The sequence below is a fragment of the Doryrhamphus excisus genome, linkage group LG8 (genome assembly GCF_037039965.1).
Source record: "Doryrhamphus excisus strain RoL-2023G ecotype Guam linkage group LG8, RoL_Dexc_Guam_v1.1, whole genome shotgun sequence".
Taxonomy (NCBI): Eukaryota; Metazoa; Chordata; class Actinopteri; order Syngnathiformes; family Syngnathidae; genus Doryrhamphus; species Doryrhamphus excisus.
The window spans coordinates 3,211,625-3,238,165 of record NC_136364.1 but is presented as its reverse complement, the minus strand read 5'-3'; the positions used below and the strand labels follow the sequence as shown (position 1 = coordinate 3,238,165).

The 26,541-nt window shown below is 43.0% G+C and overlaps 1 protein-coding gene across 1 annotated transcript in view; it reads right to left on the bottom strand.

Moving 5' to 3' along the window:
• The window catches only part of frem2b (FRAS1 related extracellular matrix 2b), a 78,502-nt gene extending 56,937 nt beyond the window's left edge, over positions 1 to 21,565 (bottom strand). Inside the window, 2 exon segments of the mRNA XM_058080626.2 lie at positions 14,810 to 14,899; positions 16,378 to 21,565. Coding sequence (XP_057936609.2) covers positions 14,810 to 14,899; positions 16,378 to 21,430 — 5,143 coding nt within the window. The 5' untranslated portion in view covers positions 21,431 to 21,565.
• Positions 21,566 to 26,541: the final 4,976 nt, after the last annotated feature.

The window sequence follows — 26,541 nt, the reverse complement described above, 5'->3', positions numbered from 1 at the left end:
GCGCGCACGCACACGCACACACACTCTCCCTTGGTGGAGGTCGCTGCAAGTAAATGCAGCAAGTCCCCCTGAAGGGAAACTTAATGTTTGGTGAGTGGAAGTGAGCCCCCTGCTGCGACAGAACCTTCTAGCCCACAGCTCATTGGCCACTGATAAGCTCGTTAGTATTCCATAGCAATTATGTGCTAATTAAAACAGCTCCAGGTGCACTACTCTGAGACTTAGGAGGCTTTGTTCATACAAAGCTGAACACTTTTTTTCCCCAATTGCATCCAAGGTAGCTAATATTTAACTCCTCACTCCCAAAAGCTGGATAAGCCCGGGCATGGTCGACTTCATTTCATGCTCCAAGACATTCTTCTTGGGGGGAAGGGGAACAAGATGAACTCTGGACTGGTATGCTTTTCTGACTTTCACCAAGGAACATCCTTAGTACGGCAGTATAACAGGTTTCATTGTTGGAGTGCAACTTCTTGTTTACATTTTTTTTACGAGACTGAATTTCATTGATATCATTTTATTAATTGATTGGATTTTGTTGAGGCGGCACGGCGGTCTAGTGGTTAGCGTGCAGACCTCACAGCTAGGAGACCATGGTTCAATTCCACTCTCTGCCATCTCTGTGTGGAGTTTGCATGTTCTCCCTGTGCATGTGTGGGTTTTCTCCGGGTACTCCGGTTTCCTCCCACATTCTAAAAAACATGCTAGGTTAATTGGCGACTCCAAATTGTCCATAGGTATGAATGTGAGTGTGAATGGCTGTTGTCTATATGCGCCCTGGGATTGGGTGGCAACCAGTCCAGGGTGTACCCCGCCTCTCGCCCGAAGACAGCTGGGATAGGCTCCAGCACCCCCGCGACCCTTGTGAGGAAAAAGCGGTGGAAAATGAATGAATGAATGAATGGATTTTGTTGGTTCTAACAAATCCCAAATTGTGGAACAAGAAAATATGAATTTTCAGATTGAAGGTCGGATTGGAACTGTATGTTTACATTAACTGCTTTACGCACACTATAAACCGTATAGCCTCAATGTTTTGTCACACGTCTGTGGTTGGTATGGTAGCAGCTACAGCTACTCCATATTATGATTGGCAGGAATTTACATTGTGGACTTGTGTGGTTCTCAGTAGAACTTCAGAGTGGGTGAGACTAAACAAAAAAAAATATTGCAAATAGGCCAGCCATCCATCCATCCATTTTCTATGCCGCTTAATCTTACTAGGGTCACGGAGGTATGCTGGAGCCTATCCCAGCTGAATTGCAAACAAGCATTACAGTGAAATAGACTGTTTATGTCTGTCCATTTTCTTTAAAAGCCAAAATCTTTTTAAAAGCCAAATTTCTGTCAGGTATTCACATTATCATGATCTCTTGATGGCAAAGGCTAAATGTTGAGCTGCATAAGCAAGGCCTCTAAGCAAGGTTGGGCGCAGTAAGACAGACATTTTAAACTTCTTAAAAGATCCTGAGCGTTATGGAATAAAAAAGGCAATTGTTAGACACAAAAAACATGTCCTGAGCCGAATGATCCAATTACCTGTCCATCCAGACATGGAACGAACCCTGGGCCAACTGAAGGTGGTTACTGCTGCTGAGTGCAGTCCAATAACCATCAGACGGTATCGTCGAGAAAATGGTCTTAAGAACAAAAAAAGGCTTCAGAGAAAGCTCCAGAGAAATAACCTCACTCTTTTGGACCATCCCCTCATCTAAATCCAATTGAGAACATTTTGGGATGGCTGGCAAGGGAAGTTTACAAACATGCACATGAGTTACAGAGAATGGATGACCTCTGTGAAGCCTTTTTGCAGGAGCAACATTGCCACTAGCCTACTGGAAACACTGGCATTAACCAAAACAATTTTTGAGATGATTAACAAGAATGAGACAAAAATTTGTCTCACTCCCATTTCTGTCTTTTGCATTTTGAAGCTCTACTAAGAGCCTCTATGAGATCCAAAAAAGAAAAAATAGAAATCCATAAAAACTATTAAAAATACATTAAAATGAATTTAAAAAAATGTTTTAAATATTCTTATTAATACTTAAAAGGGCGCTATTGGGATCTTTTTCAGCCCTTTGTATTGAGTTGTGGACTTTTTAGATCTTCCAGAATCTGCACCTATTCCAGCTGTATTTCCTTGGATTTCCAAAATGATCTGTTTTAATTTATTGCACCCATGGCCCACCTGTGGACACGCCCACTCCACTGTGATCGGTCACACTCCCAAGACAAAACAATGTAGCATAGCGGGGAGGAGGGCAGGCCTACAGCTTGTACCTCGGCATGCCCATATAAACAAGTCTGTCTCACTGTGAGAAAAAAACTCTGAAACCGAGTGTTCAGAGCCTTTCAGGTCTGACTTCCAAATGCGCAAACCTCATTATCCGAAACACTGGCATTTATAATGAGAAATTTGACGCTAAAGCCCTCACAATTACATAACTGACTTGTATATTAAGCCACAGCGATATTATTATTGTTGCAGCTAACATGAAAAACTAGTTTCATCTGGCGGACAACACCTCGCTAAGTGCTGGTCTCAGCATCATTCACAGATAGAAGAGTGGATACCTAGCTCTAAATTTAGCTACAAATATTCAAGAAGACGCTTGTTTGCTGTCTGCATTTTTTACCAAAGGACTGGAACACACGTTTTGTGCTGGAAGACACAGCCATCCCAATGAGAGCGGACATCGTAAGTGTTGTCGCTGTACTATGTTGCTGTTGTTTATGAGACTACCACAAGTATGTGTATCAATGCACACTAGGAAATTGGGCATAAGGTGTTATGGATATAGGGTATTATAGGGTATTAACTTTTTGTTGTCTTGGTAGGAAAAAAATAAATTCTGTATCTGGATCCAATGTGCAGATACTATTTGTGGCATTAAAACAAAGCCTAAGAAGTGTAGTGCCTCCTCATTATTGAGTACACACACAGGTACATGAAGCAGGTTAAAACAATACGTGTGGAAACAGACAACGTTATTGTGACACGTGCTGCCATCTGCTTTGTAAAAAGCAACCAGAAGCTTGTTATTTATTTACAGGGTGCCAAAATAACAAAATATGACTCCCCTTTCACTTGTGCACTACTTGTCATCTGATGAGAGATCTTTCATGGATAGAGCAGTTTTCCCCCCCACATCATAACATTTCTGTTCCATGCTTCAAATATCCAAGCACTTCCAGGCTTTGACGCATGGAGAAATGGGACACTTTCTTCTTACAGGTAATGAAAGCCATGCAGGCGGGTCATCAAACAGACGAGGATGAGGACCCCTGTAGGCCTACGTTGCCCTGTAATGGGCATATTTAGGGATCCGCCATCAGCATATTCACAGCATCTCCACAGGTGACAGGAAGCAGCTCCACAGCACCAAAACCACAATCAACAATCTATCTTTCATCTCCTCTGACTGCCTTCACCTCCCACGTCTATGCTAGACTTCTCGTTCGCTGCCTGTAAGGCTCTGCTGATTAAGGAGGAGGAGTTCTGCAGACAGAAACTCGAAAGGGTTTCATCAACATCTTTGATAAGATAAGAGTGCCCCTCGTTAAGACGCGCTTGCTCTTGCCGTGTTGGAGCCTGTGTGAAGCCTTCTCGTCACACTTTGCATACACTCCCATTCCCTTCCCTGCTGCTTGTTGGGAAAGCCACATTTCTCAAGCTAGACACTAATTAAAGCTCCCAGGAGAAGTTTGAATCTGTCCAGACTAAGAGGTGACATATGTATGAATTCCTGTATCTGCACCTTTATCCGGCCCCTCAGCAAAATGAAATGGTTTCTACCTTTATCTATATATTGAGTTTTCCTTGTGTAATTGTGCATTGCCGTTTGAGCGATGGGTCTAAGGCCACCTGCATGTGAACTTTATGCTGCATAGACCAAAGACCTGTAGCAGTGTTAACACCAAAAAGATCTGGAAATTACAACTACTCATTCACTCATTCATTTTCTATACAGCTTGTCCTCACAAGGGCCATGGGCAGGCTGGAGCCTATCCCAGCTGTGTTCGGGTAAGAGGCGGGGTACACTGTGGACTGGTCGCCAGCCAATCACAGGGCACATACAGACAAACAACAATCCACACTCACATTGATACCTATGGACAATTTGGAGTCGCCAATTAACCTAGCATGTTTTTGCAATGTGGGAGGAAACCGGAGTACCCGGAGAAAACCCACGCATGCACGGGGAGAACATGCAAGCTCCACACAGAGATGGGCGAGGGTGGAATAAAATTACAAATATGTAAAAGAAAATGTATAAGAAGTGCTGTATCTCTGCTCTGCATGCTCCTTCTGTTATTATGATAACGATGCTCTTTAAAGGTATATTTTAGACACTATTTAAGAAATCGGCAAGTACAGTAATCCATCATGAAATGATATAAAACAAAACTATACAAACCGGAAGGCAGCATTTTTGTTACGTTGCATAATATGACACAAAAACTGCCCATTGTGTCCTTACTTATGCATGTATTATTTACTGCACAGTTTTGATGCAATAAGAAAATTACCAGGGTGAATGCTAAGTGAACCACACCAAAATGCCAACATTTTTGGCTTTTTAGTTCGGACCAGTGTATTGAACCACAAGTATTCCCTACCTGAGGGATTATTCTAATGATTTCAGTTTGCCTGAACATGTTATCCATTGCACCCCGTTGTCATGGAGGAAAAAAAAACTACAGCCTGCGCTGTCCTAGAAGCAAATGACACAACCCCCTCGCCAGAGCTTTTCTTCCAAAAAGGGAGGAATTTGCTCCAAAGTCAGCGCTTGAGGAACTTCAGTTCTGCTCCGGCGATATCCTAAGGCGGGTATCATCATACAAGGAACAAGTCTGGGCCTGGAGGACTCTGTAATGCTTTCTTAACCTCGGCAGACTGACTTTGGAAGTTTGAGACAGAGGCCAACCAACATTGAGTAGGATTTCCCCTGCTACTGCTGGTGAAAAACAGGTCACATTGGTTCATAGAGCCTTGTGATGCTGGGATCATGGAAGTACAATGCAACTTACACAATATGATAACAACCAGCACTAAGTAATTGACCAGCATCGGTTCCAGGATGCTGGTCAACATCCAGTTTGTTTTGTTCCAGTTTGTCCAAGAAAAACAAAAAGAGGAAATAATCTGTTCCAGGTTCAAAACATCCATCAATTTTCTGTGCTGCTTATCCTCACTAGGATCGTGGGGGTTTGCTGGAGTCTATCCCAGGTGACTTCAAACGAGAGGCCGAGTACACCCTGGACTGGTCGCCAGCCAATCACAGGGCACATATAGACAATTAACCTAGCATGTTTTTGGAATGTGGGAGGAAACCCAACATGCAAACTCCACAAAGAGATGCCCAAGCGGATAATCAAATCCAGGTCTTTACGATCGCTTGACTGTGGCCTACATGCTAACCACTCGGCCACTCAGTCACCAGTATTTGTTTCCTTATACCCTATGGTCAAACAAGTGTGATATATGGCATCTATTACAAGCGCAGAGTTACAGTGTAAAAAGTGGATAAAAAATAACAATAGTGCTTCTTGGACCCAGGTGCAGACTAACAGCTTGTTAGCATTAAAGCACACAAAATGGTGTGTTCCTCGTAGGGTTTACCACATGTGTCATTTGCTGCACATCTCAGACTTATTTAAAATACAAAAGATTGTACCCTTAAGTATGAATGTGAGTGTGAATGGTTGTTTGTCTATATGTGCCCTGTGATTGGCTGGCCACCAGTCCAGGGTGTACCCCACCTCTCGCCCGAAGACAGCTGGAATAGGCTCCAGCATATCCACGACCCTCGTGAGGATAAGCGGTAGAAAATAGACGGATGGATGTATTGAGGAACAATAATTTGACTCACAGCTGCCTCTTGAGGAATATACTGGTATTACATGACAGAACAACCCTGCCTCATTAGCTTCTTCAGAGAAGCTCAACTTTACATCAACCTTGTAAGCGCAAAGAATTGATGTTTGATCATAAGTATTGCTAAGTCTAACTCAAATTTAGCAACAAAGAACACAACAGCATCAGGAGACACTGGAATTTCAGTGTTAAAAAAACTAACAAGCTTGAATCCTCCTTGTAGTCCTCTTTTTTCATCTCTGAAGCGAAGCAGCTGTTACCCAGGAATGGCTCTCTAATCATCTCCCAGATGTTTTATAAGAAAACCAAGCTAAGGTTCGCCCAACCATGTAATTTTCACAATGTTACAGCATTTTCCCATGCTCATAATTCATATCATTGTTCCCAAGGACAGAAGAATGTAAACACCCCAAGATAAAATGGGGAGACAATTTAATTAATAAGAACACACAAAGAAACAGCAGCGTCACATCAGGGATACACATTGTAGTAGTGGTATAATACCACACACAGAGTCTATACAGTCTCACATATGCATGTAAAATCCTGCCCACCCCTCACTCTGTTGTGCTCTGGCACGCTAAAGCAAGACAGATAATCCCCTCTAACCTGGGGTTAGACAGGAGGGGGGCTGGATTTAAGTGCGCCACAAGGTGTCACAAGCAATTACAGTGATAAAATTGTATGGTGAGCTTTACTGCAGGCTCAAATGTTCCTGAGGAGAAAAGATTCAGCAACAGTATCAAGTTATTATTTATTTGACTATTTGTTTGACTTTCCACTTGACTTAGAATGAATAACGTAATATTAGCAATTTAATAATAAGAATACTTTTATTAATTTTTAGCAATTATTTAAATAAAATGTTCAAATATTTAAAATAGATTATTTTCAAAATATATTTTTTCCTTTAATTTGCATTATTATGTTTTTTACAACATTTTAACTATATTTTTTATTTACATTTGACACTGGATGCATTGTTATATTAGCTAGTTAATATTACCTTTCGATTAATTTTTTAATTAAATTTGTATTTAATATGACCAAAAAGGCTGCTATTTTATTAGATTATATATATATTATTGTATTTTATTTTATTTTATCTTATATTACATTACAAACACAAGAGTGTCAACACATTCTTTTTATGTTCACATGACTCACCATTTTAGGTAGCAATAATGATTTAATCCAAACAAATAAATATTGCCTTTTAGTTTATTATTTTAATAGTTGTAAAAAACAATGTTAAAAAATAAATATTTTTAAAAATGCTGCTGTTTTGCTCTCATTTGTATTAATAGTTTTTTAATCAAGATGGTAAAAATATTAGAAACTGCTCTCTCTCAAAACTCAACCACAATAAAAATAATAATCAATGTCTTTGATCTGGAAATGGACTACGTAAAGTGTTATTATTATTATTAATAATAACAATAAACACTGCAGCATTATTTTTTGATACAGCTTGTATTGCCAATGATCGTATACCTAATATTTTGCTATAATATAAAGCCAGAAACATCTTTACATACTTATGGTGTGTCTGTCAATAGTTCCATCCCCGATGCTGACTGATGAGCCCAGAGCAAATAAGAATTCGCCTCCACAAACACTTCACAGAGATGGCCCAGTCGTGTATGTATGTTCAGGTAAGCCCTGCCCTGAAAAGCTTCCATCCAGTGACTCCTGCCAAGTTAGCCAACATGCACACAAACGCAAAAGCAGCCGGAAACCACAAGGCTAGAACCTCTAATCGCTATTAAACTTTAAGCTTTCATCACCTCTACATCCAGCTGTGATACTTGTACAAAAACAGGCACACGCACAGGACAGCATTGCCAAACACAACCCTGAGAAATTAATGAGAATGTGCAGATCACAGTGGCCTCAGGTGGGAAAATAAACCTGGGCAGTGGAAGTCATTAATGCGTGTGTAATGCCTGTCCTGGGTACTCAAATATTTGACAGGCGTGACAAATACCAGCACATGTGTGGAAAAAAGGGGGCATGGTGGCAAGGCCAAAAAACACAAATTAAAGGAGGGAATGAAAAATAATCCTCAGCCCTGCTCTTAAAACATCCCTTTGGGTTTGAATTACATTTGCTCAAATATTCCTGTGAAAGGGTCAGCATGGCTGTCTTCTGGTTAACATGTTGAGAGCTGTTGTGTGGACCTTGCATGTTCTCCTTGTGCGTGCTCCTTATGGTACTCCAGCTTGCTCCCACATTCCAAAAAGCATTTCAGGCAAATTGGAGATTCTAAAATGGATGTTTGTGTGTGCCTTGATAATGGCTGGAGACCAGTCCACAGTGTACCCGCCTATCCCTCTAGATAAATGGATGGATTTGTGTGTCATTTTTTGGGAGCATTTTACAAAATTATTTTAGTATGAAATAACTAGAGAATATCTGCCAAGAGGAAAGTTCTGGGTTCAAATCTCAGCATTGTATAAACTCTACAGAACCATGTGTCAGTTGATGTCAGTTGATGCAGTCACATGACTGCATTTATTCATGTATGCTATTTTCTTTTCTATTCTATTTTGATTCCTATGTCTATTCTATTTACTATTTTTATGCAAAAGGGTGAATGTATCAAAATATGCACCTACAGTGAAGAAAATAAGTATTTGAACACCCTGCTATTTTGCTATTTCTCCCACTTAGAAATCATGGAGGGGTCTGAAATTTTCATCGTAGGTGCATGTCCACTGTGAGAGAGATAAACTAAAAAGAAAAATCCAGAAATCACAATGCATGATTTTTTAACAATTTATTTGTGTGATACAGCTGCAAATAAGTATTTGAACACCTGTGTATCATCTAGAATTCTGACCCTGAAAGACCTGTTAGTCTGCCCATTAGAAGTCCACCTGCACTCCATGTATCATCCTGAATCAGATGCACCTGTTTGAGGTCGTTAGCTGCATAAAGACACCTGTCCACCCCATACAATCAGTAAGACTTTAACTTGTAACATGGCGAAGACCAAAGAGCTGTCCAAAGACACCAGAGACAAAATTGTACACCTCCACAAGGCTGGAAAGGGCTACGGAGCAATTACCAAGCAGCTTGGTGAAAAAAGGTCCACTGTTGGAGCTATCATTAGAAAATGGAAGAAGCTAAACATGACGGTCAATCTCAATCGGAGTGGAGCCCCATGCAAGATATCACCTCGTGGGGTCTCAATGATTCTAAGAAAGGTGAGGAATCAGCCCAGAACTACACGACAGGACTTGGTCAATGACCTGAAAAGAGCTGGGACCACCGTTTCCAAGGTTACTGTAGGTAATACACTAAGACGTCATGATGTGAAATCATGCATGGCACGAAAGGTTCCCCTGCTTAAACCAGCACATGTCAAGGCCCGTCTTAAGTTTGCATATGACCATTTGGATGATACAGAGGAGTCATGGGAGAAAGTTTTATGGTCAGATGAGACCAAAATAGAACTTTTTGGTCATAATTCCAATAAGCGTGTTTGGAGGAAGAAGAATGAAGAGTACAATCCGAAGAACACCATCCCTACTGTGAAGCATGGGGGTGGTAGCATCATGCTTTGGGGGTGTTTTTCTGCACATGGGACAGGACGAGTGCACTGCATTAAAGAGAGGATGACTGGGGCCGTGTATTGTGAGATTTTGGGGAACAACCTCCTTCCCTCTGTCAGAGCATTGAAGATGGGTCGTGGCTGGGTCTTCCAACACGACAACGACCCGAAGCACACAGCCAGGAAAACCAAGGAGTGGCTCCGTAAGAAGCATATCAAGGTTCTAGCATGGCCCAGCCAGTCTCCAGACCTGAACCCAATCGAAAATCTTTGGAGGGAGCTCAAACTCCGTGTTTCTCAGCGACAGCCCAGAAACCTGACTGATCTAGAGAAGATCTGTGTGGAGGAGTGGGCCAAGATCCCTCCTGCAGTGTGTGCAAACCTGGTGAAAAACTACAGGAAACGTTTGACCTCTGTAATAGCAAACAAAGGCTACTGTACCAAATATTAACATTCATTTTCTCAGGTGTTCAAATACTTATTAGCAGCTGTATCACACAAATAAATTGTTAAAAAATCATGCATTGTGATTTCTGGATTTTTCTTTTTAGTTTATCTCTCTCACAGTGGACATGCACCTACGATGAAAATTTCAGACCCCTCCATGATTTCTAAGTGGGAGAAATAGCAAAATAGCAGGGTGTTCAAATACTTATTTTCTTCACTGTATATGTACAGTGTCTGGTGTGCTATTATTTTTCTGACAAATCTGACACTGTAACTTTTGAAGAAGCACTAGCAAATTTCCACCTTTAGGGGACTGACAAACACTGACAAACAAATTGGACAACATTTTTGCATGGAAATGGGCGTGACTTTGCAACTGATTATCCATAAGTCAATGACAATTTGTCTAATGATTGCAGTGGATTCCTACACATTCCATACGGCCGAGTAACGTTGGAAAGGCGTTGGGCTTCAGCAAGTTTGTCGGCTTGTCTAGCTACATAGTGGCCCATGTTCACAAAACAGTCCAGTGTGAAATGCTGTTGTCAGATTAAAATATTTTTCTTTTGCTGGTAGGAAATCAGGAACTGGAACCACTTGTGTCTGGTGTTTTCTTCGTTATGAATTGTAAACAAATGTACACCTGAAGAAAGACTTCCTGGAAGACATTGTTAGCACCATAAGGAGAGAAGCAAAACTTGGGGGAGGACAGGAAGGGTTCTGGAATTTTATCCATCCGTCTATTTTCTGTACTGCTTATCCTTACGAGAGTTGCGTTTTAGCCTTTTAGCAATCCCACCTATTTTAGGTGCTGTTGGACAATTGACCCTCAAAACATTCATTCATTCATTCATTTTCTACCACTTATCCTCACAAGGGTCACGAGTGTGCTGGAGCCTATCCCAGCTGTCTTCGGGAAAGAGGCGCGGGGCACACCCTGGACTGGTGGCCAGCCAATCACAGGGCATATATAGACAAACAACCATTCACACTCACATTCATACCAATGGACAATTTGGAGTCGTCAATTAACCTACTCAATTAACCACTCATTGTGGACTTCATGCTGCCATGCATCCACCAATCTACAGTGGGGGGACAGTGGGGAGTGTGGCCAGCTTCAAATTCTTGGGGATCCATATTTCACAGGACCTCTCCTGGACTACCAACTGCTCCAGCCTGGTCAAGAAGGCTCACCAGCGCCTCTTCTTCTTGAGGACCCTGAAGAAGAACCACTTCTCTTCAGACATCCTGGTGAACTTCTACAGATGCACCATCGAGAGCATCCTAACCAGTTGCATCGCAGCCTGGTTTGGGAACTGCTCTGTCGCGGACCGGAAGGCATTGCAAAGAGTCGTGAAATCTGCCCAACGCATTGCCGGAGCCCCACTTCCTGCCATTGGGGACATCTACAGGAAGCGTTGTCTCAGGAGGGCATCACAAATTGCTAAGGGCTCATACCACCCAGCGCACAGACTGTTTGCCCTCCTACCCTCAGGGAGGTGCTATAGGAGCTCACGGACAAGAACCACCAGGTTCAAGAACAGCTTTTTCCCAACAGCTGTCTCCTTGTTGAACTCTGCCCCCCATTGCCCACCCCTTCCACTACTTACATCCCCCCGCTGAACTAGCCCCCCCATCACTTCATTGCACTACTTCATTGCACTCTTGTTGCATTCATAGATCATACTGTTTATAATTTATATAATCTGCAACAGCCATACTCTAGTCACTTATATCCCTGTATATATCCACACTGTTGCAATACTGTACATATTACTGTTATTATATATTGTCACAACCATACTGTGCATACTGTTTATAATCTGTATAATCTGCAATAGCCATATTATAGTCATTTATATCCCTGTACATATCCTAACTGTATTATAGTCATAGCCTGCAGGGCTCGACAATAACGATGTACCGATGGCCCGGGGCAAGTTAAAACAAAATTCGGGCGAGTAAATCTAATCAGTGATATTCCCGTCGGGCAAGTGCACTTTGGCATGCCATACTTCGGTTCTTGTTGGGTGTTGGTAAAACACGGACTGCGTAATTCCGGTGGACCGCTGTCCGTAATCCACAGTCCACGTTTTACCCACACCCGTTGTTCGCGATCAACCAATCAGCGATCGTTTGACTACAAAAACATCCATCATGGCGTCGCTGCCAACATCGTCTAATTCTGAAGGAAACAGCAAAAAGTGATGAACCAGTGCCTCCAAAACAAGTATTTTATTAGCGGCAGCAAATCAAAGGATGGCACAGGTGAGTGAATCACATTGCTGTGACAATTTGAAGTGGTCACAATGAAACACCACTGATTAGATCCAATACCAAGTGCTGATTTTGCACAAGCTACAAAATCTAGCGCTTCCATTTCTCTGTGTATTTTTCTCACCTTTGCTTCACAAATTATTGTTTGACCATTGAGCTTTTTTTCTGGATTAAAAACACATTACTAGTACACAAATGTGTCTATTCAATAATGTTTCATTGTGGTGCACAACTTATAAATATCACTGCTTACTACGACTACGATGTGTAAGGTATTATTTATTTTATTATTTTATTTATTTGAGATTCTCATGTGATGCCACAAAAAAATTACATGATATCATTATGGCAGTCTTTTCATTTTACATGGGGCAAGTTCGGGCAAGTAGTTCTCACCTTAAGGATTCTCTATGGGCAAGTCATTTTGGTTTTTAATGTAGAGCCCTGGCCTGTTATAGTTTGTACATAGATCTGTCCATTTACAGCTCTATTCTGTTTCTACATTTACTGACGACTAAGGTACTTATAAAATTGCACTTCTGGTTGGATGCTAACTGCATTTTGTTGCCCTGTACCAGTGACATGAACAATAACAATAAAGTTGAATCTAATCTAATCTAATCTAACCTAGCATGTTTTTGGAAACCGGAGTACCCAGGGAGAACCCACGCACAAACAAACTCCAAACTCCCCACAGAGATGATCGAGCGAGGAATCGAACCCAGGTCTCCTAGCTGTGTGGCCCCTAACCACTCACCTGGAATTTTATGTAATCTAATAATTACAATAGTAACTTGTATTGCAAATGTTGAACTGAAATTGGATAACGTCAATGTCAAACAAGCAGGAGAGTTTGGGGTGGAGGTGGCAAGCTGTGTGTAAAAATTTGATATTTTGAATAGCGTATCAATTACTTGTAGTTTTTTGCCATTTACTGTTGGTCCCAGAAAGTAACCCCTGCTAAAAGTGGGGATCTACTGTATACAACTTTGAGCATATGTATGCTATCATGTCTTTGGTTGCATGTTGCAAAACAAAACACATGTTGATCAACTGCACTTTCATGTCTACTTCTTCTCCACACTCCAACTTGTGGGTTCAGTATGTTCAAGCAATGTTCAAGCAATGACGCTGTGATAACCCAAACAATTAGCAGATAAGCCATAAAGAGTCGTCTCAGTGAATGGTCCGAGGCAACAATGTTGGTGTTGCCGATTAGCGTAAGCAGCATGCCTAACGGCACGTCCTTTCTGCTACGCTTCACCACACAAAGGACTTCTCTAATAGGGCCCCTCATTCCCACTTTCACCTCAGTGGGCCCCCATGTGACCTTTCTCATCTGCAAACTTGAATGGCAGACACGTTAACAAACTTGCTAATATAGAGCATGTGGTGCTGAATAAAAATAGCTAAGAAAAGTTCTCAGCTCAGGTTCACTGATTGATTTCTTCTCTTCTCTTTCTGTCACTTTGTCTGGTTTGCTTGGCTGCAAGCTTATATCCACACGCTGCACACAATTGACTTACATTTTTTTACTTTCCCCAACCATATTTGAAGGGGGGTGAAAACTTCAATTTGACAATTTAGTAACCTTTAAGGTTGAAAGGTATCCCAGCTGGGACACTTTTATTAACCACTTTCATTAACTAACTTTATTAAAGGTAACATAGAGATTTAGTGGTATGACACAGCTATACTGCAGCTTATGATTCAGGCAGAATTTTATTTTTTCTTAATAAGATTTACTCAATGCTAGTGACTGCCTGCATCCACAGACACAGCCTCCGGGGTTGGAGGAGGAGGAGCAGCTTCACACTGTCATTATCAGCCGTGGAAAATATCTCCCCACCCTCCTCCTCCTCATTTCAAGTTCACCGGGCATCTTAGCAAATACACTTGGCAATACATCAGAGTGGAATGGCTTTTTATGTCACAAGTGCTCTGCATGATGGCAAGAGTGAACAACGCCAACAGCTGTAATGAAGCGTGACTTTTTGCAAAGTTGTGGCCTTGCTTGTCATTTAGCAGTAATTGAGAAGTACTACTGAGTTTATTTGCATGCTATTCTACAGTACCTCATGGGTTTTTCATAACATATACAGCACCCCCAATGAGTTGGGATCAGAATACTTTGGAGGACATGCTAGCATTCATGATCAATGACTTATAGACAATTACCGTATTTTCTGGACTATAAGTCGCACAAGGCCAAAAATGCATCATTAGGTAGAAAAAAGCATACATAAGTCGCAGTGGAGTATAAGTTGCATTTTTTGTGGGTAATTTATTTTACTACTACTTGACCAAAACAGACATTACATCCTCTTGGAAGGCAAGATGACGAGGGCATTTGTGTTCTGTCGTTCTCAGTTGTCTTTGTAAGCTAACTTTGAAAGCTTTGAAAGTCCAGAGTGCCCTCTTGTGGCTGTCTGTGAAAATTATATATATTATATATATTTTCATTTATAAGTCGCTCTGGAGTATAAGTCACAGGAACAACCAACCTATGAAAAAAAGTGCGACTTATAGTCCGGAAAATACGGTAGTTGTTCAATCCCGCCCATGCAAATTTGCAAATTTCCCCACTGAGGGATGAATAAAGGCATATCTTATCTTATCTTATGCAGTGAGAGATGGTCACTCACCATAGTCTTCAATGGTAAAGTGGAAAATGTCATTTGTTGCGTCAGTCCCCTCGTGCAGAATGTAGCATATGTTCATGTCATCAATATCGGCTGAAAAAGAAATGCACTGAAAATCAATCATCACATAACAATTTGCACATTCGCTATTTGTACAGAAAGCTCACAGTGCAAAGCAAATAGGGAAAACATGTTTTTGACTCCTAAGTAAACCCAAAATAAAAATAGATATAGCTCTATTCCTGGGGCTCCATCATCGCAGTGAGTTTGCTCCACAGGCTAGACAGTCAACTTCATATGTATGACTCTGCACCCAACACTGTCTTCAATATTTGATGCCCAAGCATTTTCCTTCAAAGAGATCGATGCACAGGAACGCATCGTTGCGTTTTTCAAAAGCCCAGGAGATAGTGTCTTTATTTACTGTCTGTTTACTCTTGAAATATTGAACAGGCCTCTTGGGGAACATGCTCTGGCTCCGTGAATAACACCTGCTGTTGTAAGCAGCCTGGTTACAAGCCTGCTTGAAAAGTGCTGTGATATTCTGTTCCTGAAAAAAAAACCAAAAAAAAACACTGCTGTGACCTCCCTTTGACATGCGCGTTATTTATCGCAACACCTGTGATGCTCTCATCTTCTTGAGACAAAATATAAGCAATAAGTTACAAATCACCCTCAGTGCGGGTGACGCATTAGCTTTGAAATTTTCCTGTGAGATAGAGTCACCCCGAGGTTATGGCATATTTCATCTCTCTTAGAGAATAGGGAAGCAGAGAAAATGACAACTTTAGTAAGTAGGGAGGTGAGTAACGATACACATACCCCAGGTGGCTCACACTTGATCCGTCGAGGCTGCGGTCCTGATCCAATCTGCCTTGCCACAAAGCGCCCCTAACACTGACTCTGGAAACTGCGCTCACGAGAGCACATGTTCACGTGATAACTATCTTTGTATACAGGAAGTTCTTGTAAACAATAGGTGGAGCTGTACCACACAGAGCTGGCGTGAGCCTACAACAGGCATATCAATCGTACGGAATGCTTTTGGCGGCCGCAACGGATCCAGTGTGAGTTTGGGGATATCTGTAATCAGATTTTTCGGTACGGAACATTTGGTCGGAGTTCCCACAGGGTGCACATTAAGAGAGGGCCAGGATGTGTAACACATCTAAACTGTCAACAAATAAAGTGCCCAGCCTTTGGCTAGCGTCATGGCCAGCGATAGTGCCAAGGAGAAGCCAGAGCTTGAAAATATGTTTTTAGTCTCCCATTTTGGAACCGTTGCACTTGTCCAAATCTTTGCACTTTCTAGAAAGAAACCTTGCAGACTATTACATATTGTTTTCTATTGCCTTTGTATTAATTTATTTGAGAATTGTATAAGTAGAGACTTACCTACTAGCACTTCATTTGTTTCAATTTAAAAATCATTAAAGCTGTTTACATGAAGGTTGAGCGGTTAAATTGAACTGTGACCTTAAAACATTCGCTAAGTACCGAAACATGATTATGCTGTATTGGTAAGACCCTGAACGGTAAGAAATGTGACAGACATTTAAAGCAACTCTTACCTTGTGTGAAAGTGTTGATGGTGGCATTTCCTTTGCCCAGGTGTATCAGGTAGCCATGCTGTGGTGTTCCAGTAATTCTAAACATCACAGTATCCTGGGTGCTGTCCCGGTCTTCTGCTTTCAGGGATTTGCTGGTGATCACAAAGCCCAGGTGGCCACCCTCGAGAACCTGCAGCGTCGGGGCACCTTTATTCACCACCATTTGTGGAACTCCATTATCCAAAGGAATAATGCTGATCTTCATGACTTGGGGTTTTCGGGTCTCAAATACAGTGTCAGGGAAGACATAGAAGTCAGTGTGGGTGCCGTCTGTGACCGTGAAGGAAAAGCTGTCCTCAGCGTTCTCTGTGCCATCATGCTTGTAGCTGATCATGTTCTCGTTCAGGTTCTGTTTGGTGAAGGACATGACAGGCCGGCTGTTGTTAAAGAGCAGGCGACCGTGGATGGGGATTTGGGTGATGGTGAACTTCAAGAGGTGGGCGGCGGTGTCTCTGTCCTCTGCCGTCAGCTCAAAAGGCGTGATGAGCTTGTTCTCGCCCTCCGCAACTACCAGACCATGCACTGTCACCACAGGCTTCTTGTTGTCCACATCGGTAATGGATATGCGGAATGTGCGGAACACGGGGTTGTACCCATCTGTCACCTCAAACTCAAAGCTGTCCATTTTGACCTCGTCGTCAGCAGTGTGGATGTAGTAGATTTTGTTTCCGGCCAGCTGGAGCTGGGTGAAAGACGAGATGGGCATTCCGGGTGTGTCTGTGCACTCCAGGTGGCCTCTCACCGGTGCTCGGGTGATAGTGAACACTAAGTGCTCATCCGGGCTGTTATGGTCACTGGTACTAAGGAGGTCAGTTGTGAGGGTCACCCTGCCACCCTCTTTCAGGGAGACACCTTTGCTGACTACATATGGATAGACCATGTCAATGCCTCCCACTGTGACGTAAAAGTACCTATCAATCAAAGGGTTGAAGCCATCTGTGACATCAAACTTGATGAGATCACGAATGCCTTCTTGCCCGTTATGGACATAGATGATTAACCCTTGGTCCAGCTCGTTCTGTGTGAAATTCATCCCCACTGATATGTTCTGCAGCATCCCATTTGGCATTGTTTTCTGCAAGTACCCCTGACTGGGCCCGTAGCGAACGACGTAGGTCAGTGTGCTGTCCTCAGAGTCGAGATCAGTTGCTCTCAAAATGTTGTTGTTGATGACTTTCACGTCTCCCACTTCAATTTCTAGACCGTCATTGATTGCCATTCTTGGTGTTTCGTCATCCACTGGAATAATCATGACAATGGCCGTCCTCTGAACGCTGAACTTTCCGTCTGTGATGAGGATGTCAAAGCTGTCCTCAGTAGTCTCGGAGTCGTCATGCTCGTACACTATGCTGGAGGCCTCGCGGATCTGATCCAAGGTGAAGTTGGAGACGGGGACGGTGCCTGTGGTGAGCTGATTGAAAATAAATCCATGTCTTGGGGGTGTGGTGATGATGAAAGTGAGCTGATCGTTGGGGACGTCTTCATCGGCTCCGTTCAAAATAGGTGTGTCGATGACAATGTTCATGCCTTCCATGACAACAAATTCTCTCATGTAAATCTCAGGCTTTTCGTCGTTTGAGGGGATTATGGAGATGGGGAAAAAGTGCCTCTCTGAGAAATTGATGCCATCAGAGCATCTGAAAGTAAACCTGTCCTCCACAGGCTCCACCCCTTTGTGGATGCTTTGAACATAGTAGATGTGATTCTGGTGAATGTCCTTGATGGTGAAGGCGCTAACAGCCATCCCGGACCTGGATTTCTCTGAGCCTGGTGCTGGGGATATATTTTCCACGTAGCCTGAAGTTGGCTGCACAATGATGGTGCAAAGCAGGTCCTCGATGAGGGTGTCAACGTCGTCAGCGCTTATATGATGAGTCTGGATGGCGTTCTTCTCGCCCTCAATGACTGAAAATAGTGAGCCCACAAAGACCTGTGGTGCCTGACTGTCCAGCGGTAGAATAGTTGCATGCACTCTGACACCAGTGATCTTATTGCCTCCCACGGTCCACTCGTCAGACATGTCTGTGAGTGTGAGATTAAAAATGTCTTCTTTGGTGGTAAAACCCAACTCCCCGCTGGTGTGCGCATACACCACATGGCCGTTGATAATATCAGCTTGGGTGAACATGGCCGACGGGACCCCTCGGACCAGAATCTCACCTAATGACGGAGGGTCCTCCACTACAAAGGTCAAACGCAGGTCATCTGTGTCCTCATCTTTTCCTTGAATGACATGACTGGTTATTTCAGTTGCTCCATTCTCCAACACGTCAATGAAGGAGCCAATTGTGCCCACAGGGAGACTGATGGTGGGGGTCTCGTCATCAATCGGCTTCACATTAATCTTGACATTAATTGGAACCACGTGGAGGCCGTCAGTAACATCTATTTGTATTGAATCTACTGTTGATTCATCTCCGTTGTGTGTGTAGGAAATCTGCTGCCTGTCAATGTCCTCCAGGCTAAAAGTGTCCCCTTTTATCATGGGTGTGAACATGAACTGGATGTGTCCATGCAGGGGTGGCTGAGAAACAGTAAATGAGATCAGCTTGCTGTCTGTGTCTGAGTCAAAGGTGTATAGCTCAGCACTTGTGATGGTATGTGCACCCCGTTCAAACACAGTAAAACCAGAGTTGGTGATCTGAGGCGGCTTGTTGTCCACTGGTTTTAGAAGTACGCTAAAAACTCCATCCACGCTATTTCCAGACAAATCTTCCACTGTGAATTTGAACTGCACAACATGAGTGGTGATTCCTAGCTCCAGATCAGGAGGTTTATAGGCTACTTTGTGATGATTAATCTGAGCCTGAGTGAAAGTTCTGATTTCGACATTTGGGTTTTCAGTCAGAACCAGAACCCCCAGGACAACAGGACTATTTTCATCTGTGTCAGTAGGAGGCTGAGTGATGGTGTATTTAAGATCCCGATCCTCAGAGTCCAGATCAGTGTAGCGCAGAAATTTCTTTCGGAAGTGAGTGAGCTGATATTCGTGAACAGTCATTTGCAACGTGGCGTCTGGGTGCAGCTCAGGGGGGAGGTCATCGATGGGGAGGATTTTGATAATAAATGAGCTCTCTTCTGATTGGTTGGGAGGGTCGTTGTCATCTTGGACTTGAAACTTGAACTGATCCATGACGGTGCTAGTGCTGTGGGACCCAACATGCTTGTAAAAGAGTTTGCCGTCAGTGATGTCCTGCTGCAGCCACTTGGTCACAGCTTTTTCGTACATTTCATCCTGTGTGTTGAACTTCCATGTGGATGGGTCCTCCGGGGCCTCGGCTTGGCGCAGCAGCACCTGCCCGATGTTGGAAAAGGGAGGCTCAATTGTGAATTTGATGGTAGAATCCTCCGAGTCAATGTCTGCTGCGCTGAGCATGAGAGAAGAGATTGGCATCATTTGATTTTTGAACAGGACCAAGCCTGTGTTAGCATTCACTATCGGAGGCTCGTCATCAGTCGGCACCACTGTGATGGGAAAGAGGAACTCCACCTCATGTGAGCCGTCCGTCATCCGAAAAATGATGTTGTCACTATAAGTGTCGCTGCCGTCGTGCTGGTAAACAACTCGTCCATCGGTGAGGTCGGATGCCGTGAAAAACTTCCTCCCGGATCCAAGCATGGTTAAGTCCCCATGCTTCAGGCCATCAATCACACTTATTTGGACTTTGTCTAAATTGTCCTCGTCGCTGATTTCTAGATTTTGCGAACTGGAGAGAGGCCTAGATTGGCCCTCATACAGCAGCTGGCCAGTATTTTTGGTCACCACGGGAGCCAAAGTATTCATAGGCTTAACGACAACCATGAAAGCAAAAGGGTCCGACACAGCCCCTTCTGTGTCCACAACCTCAAACTCAATTTGAAAAATCCGCTCACTGTCTGAGTCCACAGCAGGGGGTTTGTAGGCGATTTTAAAGTCTTTGATGTCTCCTTGGTAAAAGGCGGTTATTGGTAAATTCCTGTCATCTGTGCTGACTATGTAGCCTTCATCATAGTGAAGCGGGGACGTGATGTTGAAAATTAATTCATCAGGATTAGTCTCGGTGTCCTCTGCTGCCAGCATTTCCATGGTTAAGGCGGTCATTACAAACTGGTCCACTTCCAACATCATCATGGCCACAAAGCTGGGCTTGGGTGGTGTGTTCTCCTCACCTTCTTTTATCCTCACCAAGATTTGGAAAAACTCCTGCTTGAGCAAGTTGCCCTCCTTGTCATGCAGCTCCACCACCATGGGAACGTAATCTCTGTTTGGTGATTTCAATGCAAACGTGTGCTCATACCGGACGTTCAGCTTTAGAAATTCATCACAGTCCACCAGTCCAGTTCCCAGGCTGCTCTCGTCCACCAGGGCGCCATACCTGGGCAGCACGCCGCCACGGGACATGGAGGCAATTTTGCACTGCTGTGTCTGTCTGTCAAATGTAAATTCTAGAACCCGTCTGTCGATGGGATTGCTTGTGCCTTGCAGCTTCTCTACTGTGAGTGGCATATTTTTGGTGAGCACCTCCAGCTGAGTGAAAATGACCTCCACCTCCAACATGAAAGGGATGATAATAGTGTCCGTTTGGGTGTCATACCTGAGCTGCAGTTTCGCTCTGTCCCTCGCTGGACTTCTGGAGCCAAAGTGGGAATACTTCACATCATTAGGTCCAAATTCACAAGGAAACTTTTTGGGGGTTAAAGTTCCTGGCCTCTGGGATAAAGGGTCATTATCCAGGACTGTGATGGCGCACCTATCACCCGGCTGAACTTGAATGACCAGGTCATTGATGGGATCTATGAAGGCAGATCTTCCAAAAGGCACCCGGATGCCATTGTTGGCCACCAGCACTGTATCCTCTGACAGCTCGGACCTCAGGGCGTAAGATAGTCCGTGATGGTGGTCGAAAAACTGCGCATCACTTGTTGTCAAGATGAGCGCCAGGGCAAAAAAAGCGGCCCCAGACGTGCGCGGAGGAGAGAGCCAAGCCATTTGGGATGTAGAAGAGACGCTGTTTAACTTCGAGCACACACACATACACACACATGCGCACAAATCAACTATTTTCAGGTGTCAAAGTTGCAGAGTTGGACAGCGACGCACACCCATCGGCATAGAGCTGCACCATTTTCCTGCAGCGGCCGCACAATGATGAGCGAAACTTCAGACTCCTGCTCTGTCTTGAATAGAAGAGTACATCTGGGCCACACCCCCCTCGCGAGCCCATTGGTCGGCGGCTCCTGCAAGCACGTTTAAGTTCAGCGAGATGCGATTGAAGCCTATATTAAAATATAGTGATATTTGCACAGTAGTTGCACAATAATGTTTACATTTGCTTTCCCGGAATGAGCATTATACCTCGGATTGACGACAAATAATGCAAGGATAGGTACTGGTTGGACTGATGAGCCGCAAGGAAAAAAACTTGGTCTCCCTCTAGTGGCGAAGATCAGCATTTCATTATTGCATCGAATACGGTTTGCATTGTCCTAATATAAAGCAAAGCACATAATAAATGCATAACACACAATAAATACAACACAAAAACAAAACTGGACACAATATTTGGTACATGTGCATAGTTTAAGTCCTACTATATAAAATGTGTCCAACTTTCCATAACCAACATTTTAGAAACAAGTATGATGACCACAATAATTAACGTAGTTACATCTTTACATCTTACAAATGAGTTACATCTCGCCTGAGACCTTACTATAAAATATGTCCTTTGCACAAATGCCAATGTTGATGATTTTTTTGTGGTTGTCATTTCAGAGGTGCAAAGATGTCTGTAATAAGGAACTGAAATATGAAGTGACCATTGAGTGACAATGCCTGGGGATGTCTGATACATACTTTCATAGATACGTTATCCAGACATGCGTCAAGCCCAGTCATGATCCAATCGCAGTCACTCTGTAGCGCTCATATGGAAAGGGATGATTACTAAGAGGACAGCAAGCAGCAGGGCACGTCAGAGTGAGGGAGGTTTTATCAAAAGCAGGTTTGAAGTATTACTGCTTTTACTTTTGGTGATGAACATGAATGAGGGAGGATGACAGGGTGTTTAAAAATAGACTAAGTGCTCTTCTTGGTTGTTTGTGCACCCAAAGAGGGATGGAGGTCCATAGATACATTGTAAGACTCGCAGCTGTCCGTGTACATTTTGTCATCCGTGTACATTTTGTCTGCTCAACTGTCCCTGTTAATGAACACACACACTCCTCATGTCATTGTGTTTCATCCCCTCCAGTACCTCCTAGAATTTGACCTCAGCCGTTGAGAGTCACCTTTGACCCCATTTAGATGCTTTTCATGTCAGTTGTACATTGTTGAAATGCACAGCGGCAACGGGCATGCCAAGGAAGTATGACCATTTTTGGACCTGTGACGTTGCATAGTCAATATATCCTCATGTAAAAGATAAATCATCATTTCATTTTACTCACTGTGGCCAGGATTATATTTTAATTTCATATTTATTTAAGGTAATATTTTACGCCTTAACAGGTTGATGCAGAAACACATAGTCAAACAGGTGAAGTGGAAAGTGGCATAACGTTTGACAGGAATAAAGTGGATTATATGACGTGGCAGCTACCAGCAGAAGGCACAATTTAATGTAAGCAAGCAAGCAAGCAAAGGTACGAAATAAAAACAATTTAATTTGGATTTTGAAAACATCAACAGAGTCTAATGAACAGAGAGGAAGATCATTCCAAAGCCTCGGAGCAACCTGAAAAGATCGGGTACATGGAACCATCAGTAGGCTATGATCCACAGACCTGAGTGTTCGAATGGGGGTTCAAATGTAGGGCAGGATCAGGTCACTGACATAACAAGGAGCCTGACCAGGCAGTGCTCTAAAAGTGAGGACCAATTTTTTTTACATCTTTCCGAGGGGATACTGTCAGCCAATGCAGCGTTTTTAAGACGAGCGATATATGTGTCCTCCTATTTGTGCGAGTCAGAATCCTTGCTGCAGAATTTGGCGCCAATTGTAGGCGAGACAGCTCTTTCTTGCCTAGACAAGAGAAAAGACTATGAGGCAGGAAGACTAAAGGCATTAATGATTAGCTCCATATTCCGTAAGACTTTGGAGATTTTTCTTAGTAGAAAGAAGCAATTTGGCATCAGCTGTTTGCAGTGCTGCTTTAATTACATGTCCTTGCCAGGAAAAAAAACACCCAAGTTCCTAAGTGATGTCTTGGATGATTGGCTCAAGCCACCCAAGTACTGTTTAATTCTTGGGATGGAGTCATCAGGGACTGTGAGGGAGCTGCCAATCCTCCCTCACTGATCAGGTGTATGCCCCACCTACACTGTCATGTTTCTATTTGCGTATATAGTTGGCTTTTGTTATTTACATATATTTTGGTTAGTACTTTGATTATATTTGGTTGCCATTTAAGTTGTTTAATTGCCACTTTAGTTAGTTAGTTTTTCATTTACAAGTCATTGGCTTTGTTCTGGGCGGCATGGTGGTCTAGTGGTTAGCGCGCAGACCTCACAGCTAGGGGACCAGGGTCCAATTCCCACCCTTGGCCATCTCTGTGTGGAGTTTGCATGTTCTGCCCGTGCACGCGTGGGTTTTCTCCGGGTACTCTGGTTTCCTCCCACATTCCAAAAACATGCTAGGTTAATTGGTGACTCCAAATTGTCCATACGTGTGAATGGTTGTTTGTCTATATGTGCCCTGTGATTGGCTGGCGACCAGTCCAGGGTGTACCCCGCCTCTCGCCTGAAGACAGCTGGGATAGGCTCCAGCACCCCCGCGACCCTCATGAGGAAAAAGCGGTAGAATGGTTTTGTTCCTAATTTCTCATCAGTTTCTCCTTTTTTTTTGAGGTGATTGGTCAGGGCACAAACATGGGGCGCGCCCATGTGAGTGCAAGCCAGAGGCTGATCACCTTAATTGGACTCTCCCAAGTGTCACCTGGAGGAGGGGGGGATTAACTGGGTGGTAGTTCAGTAATCTAAGTTGTTATGTGTAATCCAGTGCTTAAATGTATACAGGAAGCGAAACTTCAGTGTGGGACTCTTGAAAGACTTTTGTAATATAAAAGGGTGTTATAAATGTAAATAGGGCACCTTTTAGACGTATTGACTCACCCTCTCATTGGGAGCTATGGTTGGCCCTTCACAGGTAAAAGGGGCTGGGTGAATTGTTTGAGAGAGGCCTGTTGTGTGTGTGCTGGGGGAAATGCTGTTGCATGGTCTGGCGAAATAAACTTGAAGAGCTCTCAAGTCCGTGTCTGGTGTGCATTTCAGCTGCAATGGCTGTCCCAGGCTAGTAAGAGGCCATTTTTCTCCATCTTAAAATCTTACAGGGACAAGAATCAGAGTTTCTGTTTTATTGATGTTTAGCTGCAGGGAGTTCGCACTCAACCAGTCCTTGATTTCCTCTAAGCAGCGTTTCAGGGAGTTTAACTTGTGAAACTCAGATGGCTTGAAGGAGCAGTAAAGCTGGATGTCATCAGCATATAAATGATAAGAAACATCACAGACCTTTTGAATGATCTTTCCCAAAGTAATCAAATATAGCATAAATAGGGCAGGCCTTGGAATAGTGACACTGTGACACTAAAGCTACGACCAGATAGATATGAAGCAAATCAATACAGAGTTTGACACCTACATGGGCACACAAGATCACAAGGTTTGCAGTGGTACCATTTTGAACTTAAAGAAATAGTTAAAGTTCAATTGCACACGAATTACACTGGAACTTAACTTAATTAAATAAAACTTTTGAGACTAAAGGGGCTGCGTAGTTCAAAAATAAGAGCGGGACGTTTAGAAAAACTAATGTTAGAAGGCGATGAAGTGACAGTTGGCACTTCTTTTTTACACAAATTCTACTGGGAAAATTAATTAAATCCCATCTACTTTGATGCCTAAATGGCCTGCTGCAGAAACAGAAGTTTAATTGTAAGAGATGGAATTGTACCAAAATATTCTGGTTACAGGAGGTGACAGTGGCTGTAGTTGACAGCAGAAGGCGCGTTTAATTCAGTCCTAACAGTTGTCTGCCTAAATGGGCAGCCACTGACACAGCCGTTAAAGAGAAATATCTTCGGTGGGATCAATTTGAACTTAAATAAAATACTAATGTCATACATAAATATGCCCATTTTTACTCAACTTGTCTGCAACCAGCAGATTGCATATAATTACTGCAATCCTCTCTACTCTGATACTTTAACAGGCTGTAGATTAACAGGTTGCTGCCTGAACAGGCTGCTTTAGGACCGTCAACAGCTTGGAAAATAAAGTATACTTTATTTTAAAAATTGAAAAACATTGAAAGTGAGTGTGGCTCCCCAGTTGACAAAGTAAAGATGTCAGTAAATAAGCATCTCCACAAATCTGGGACCTTTGGAGAGCGCTTGACTTACTTACATACATTATCATATGCACATGCCACATTTACTATATGTATGTATATATATGTATATATATATGTATGTATATGTATACATAGTAGGGATGCACCGATCAGTATCGGCTGATATCAGTGGGAAAAGGACGATATCGACATCAGCCTGATGTAGGACTGATATCACACTGGTATCATATCCGCTCTCCAGGTACAGAAGAGGGAGTCGGCTGCATCTGTGCTTCAGAAGGTAGCAGATGCAGCTGGAGGGGTCTAGCAGTGGTGGATAAACCACATAGCATAGCGGGAGGCGGCTTAATTTATTCAACAGTCATTCAGCATCAGTCATTAGCATAACAGCAAAAGTTAATTTACAGATACCCATCAACAATGGCAAAACGGAAGGTGGATGGTGAAAAGAGGGGCTTTCAAACAAGGTGGGAGTTGGAGTACATGTTCACGGAGGGAGCTGGAAAACCTGTGTGTCTTCTATGTGGAGAAAGTGTGGCGGTGATGAAAGAATATAATATGAGACGGCATCATGAAACAAAACACACAGACAAAAACAAGATTCTGGACATGGAACAAAAGCTACAGAAGGTCGAGGAATTAAAACAAGGCCTCAAATCTCGACAGAGTCTGTTCAGAAAAGCCCAGTCGAAAAAAAACTCATAACATAAATTTTATGTTATGAGTTTTTTTATATAAAGGACATTTGTATTTTGTGCCTGCTGAAATTAAAAATGACTGACAGAGTCATAAGAAA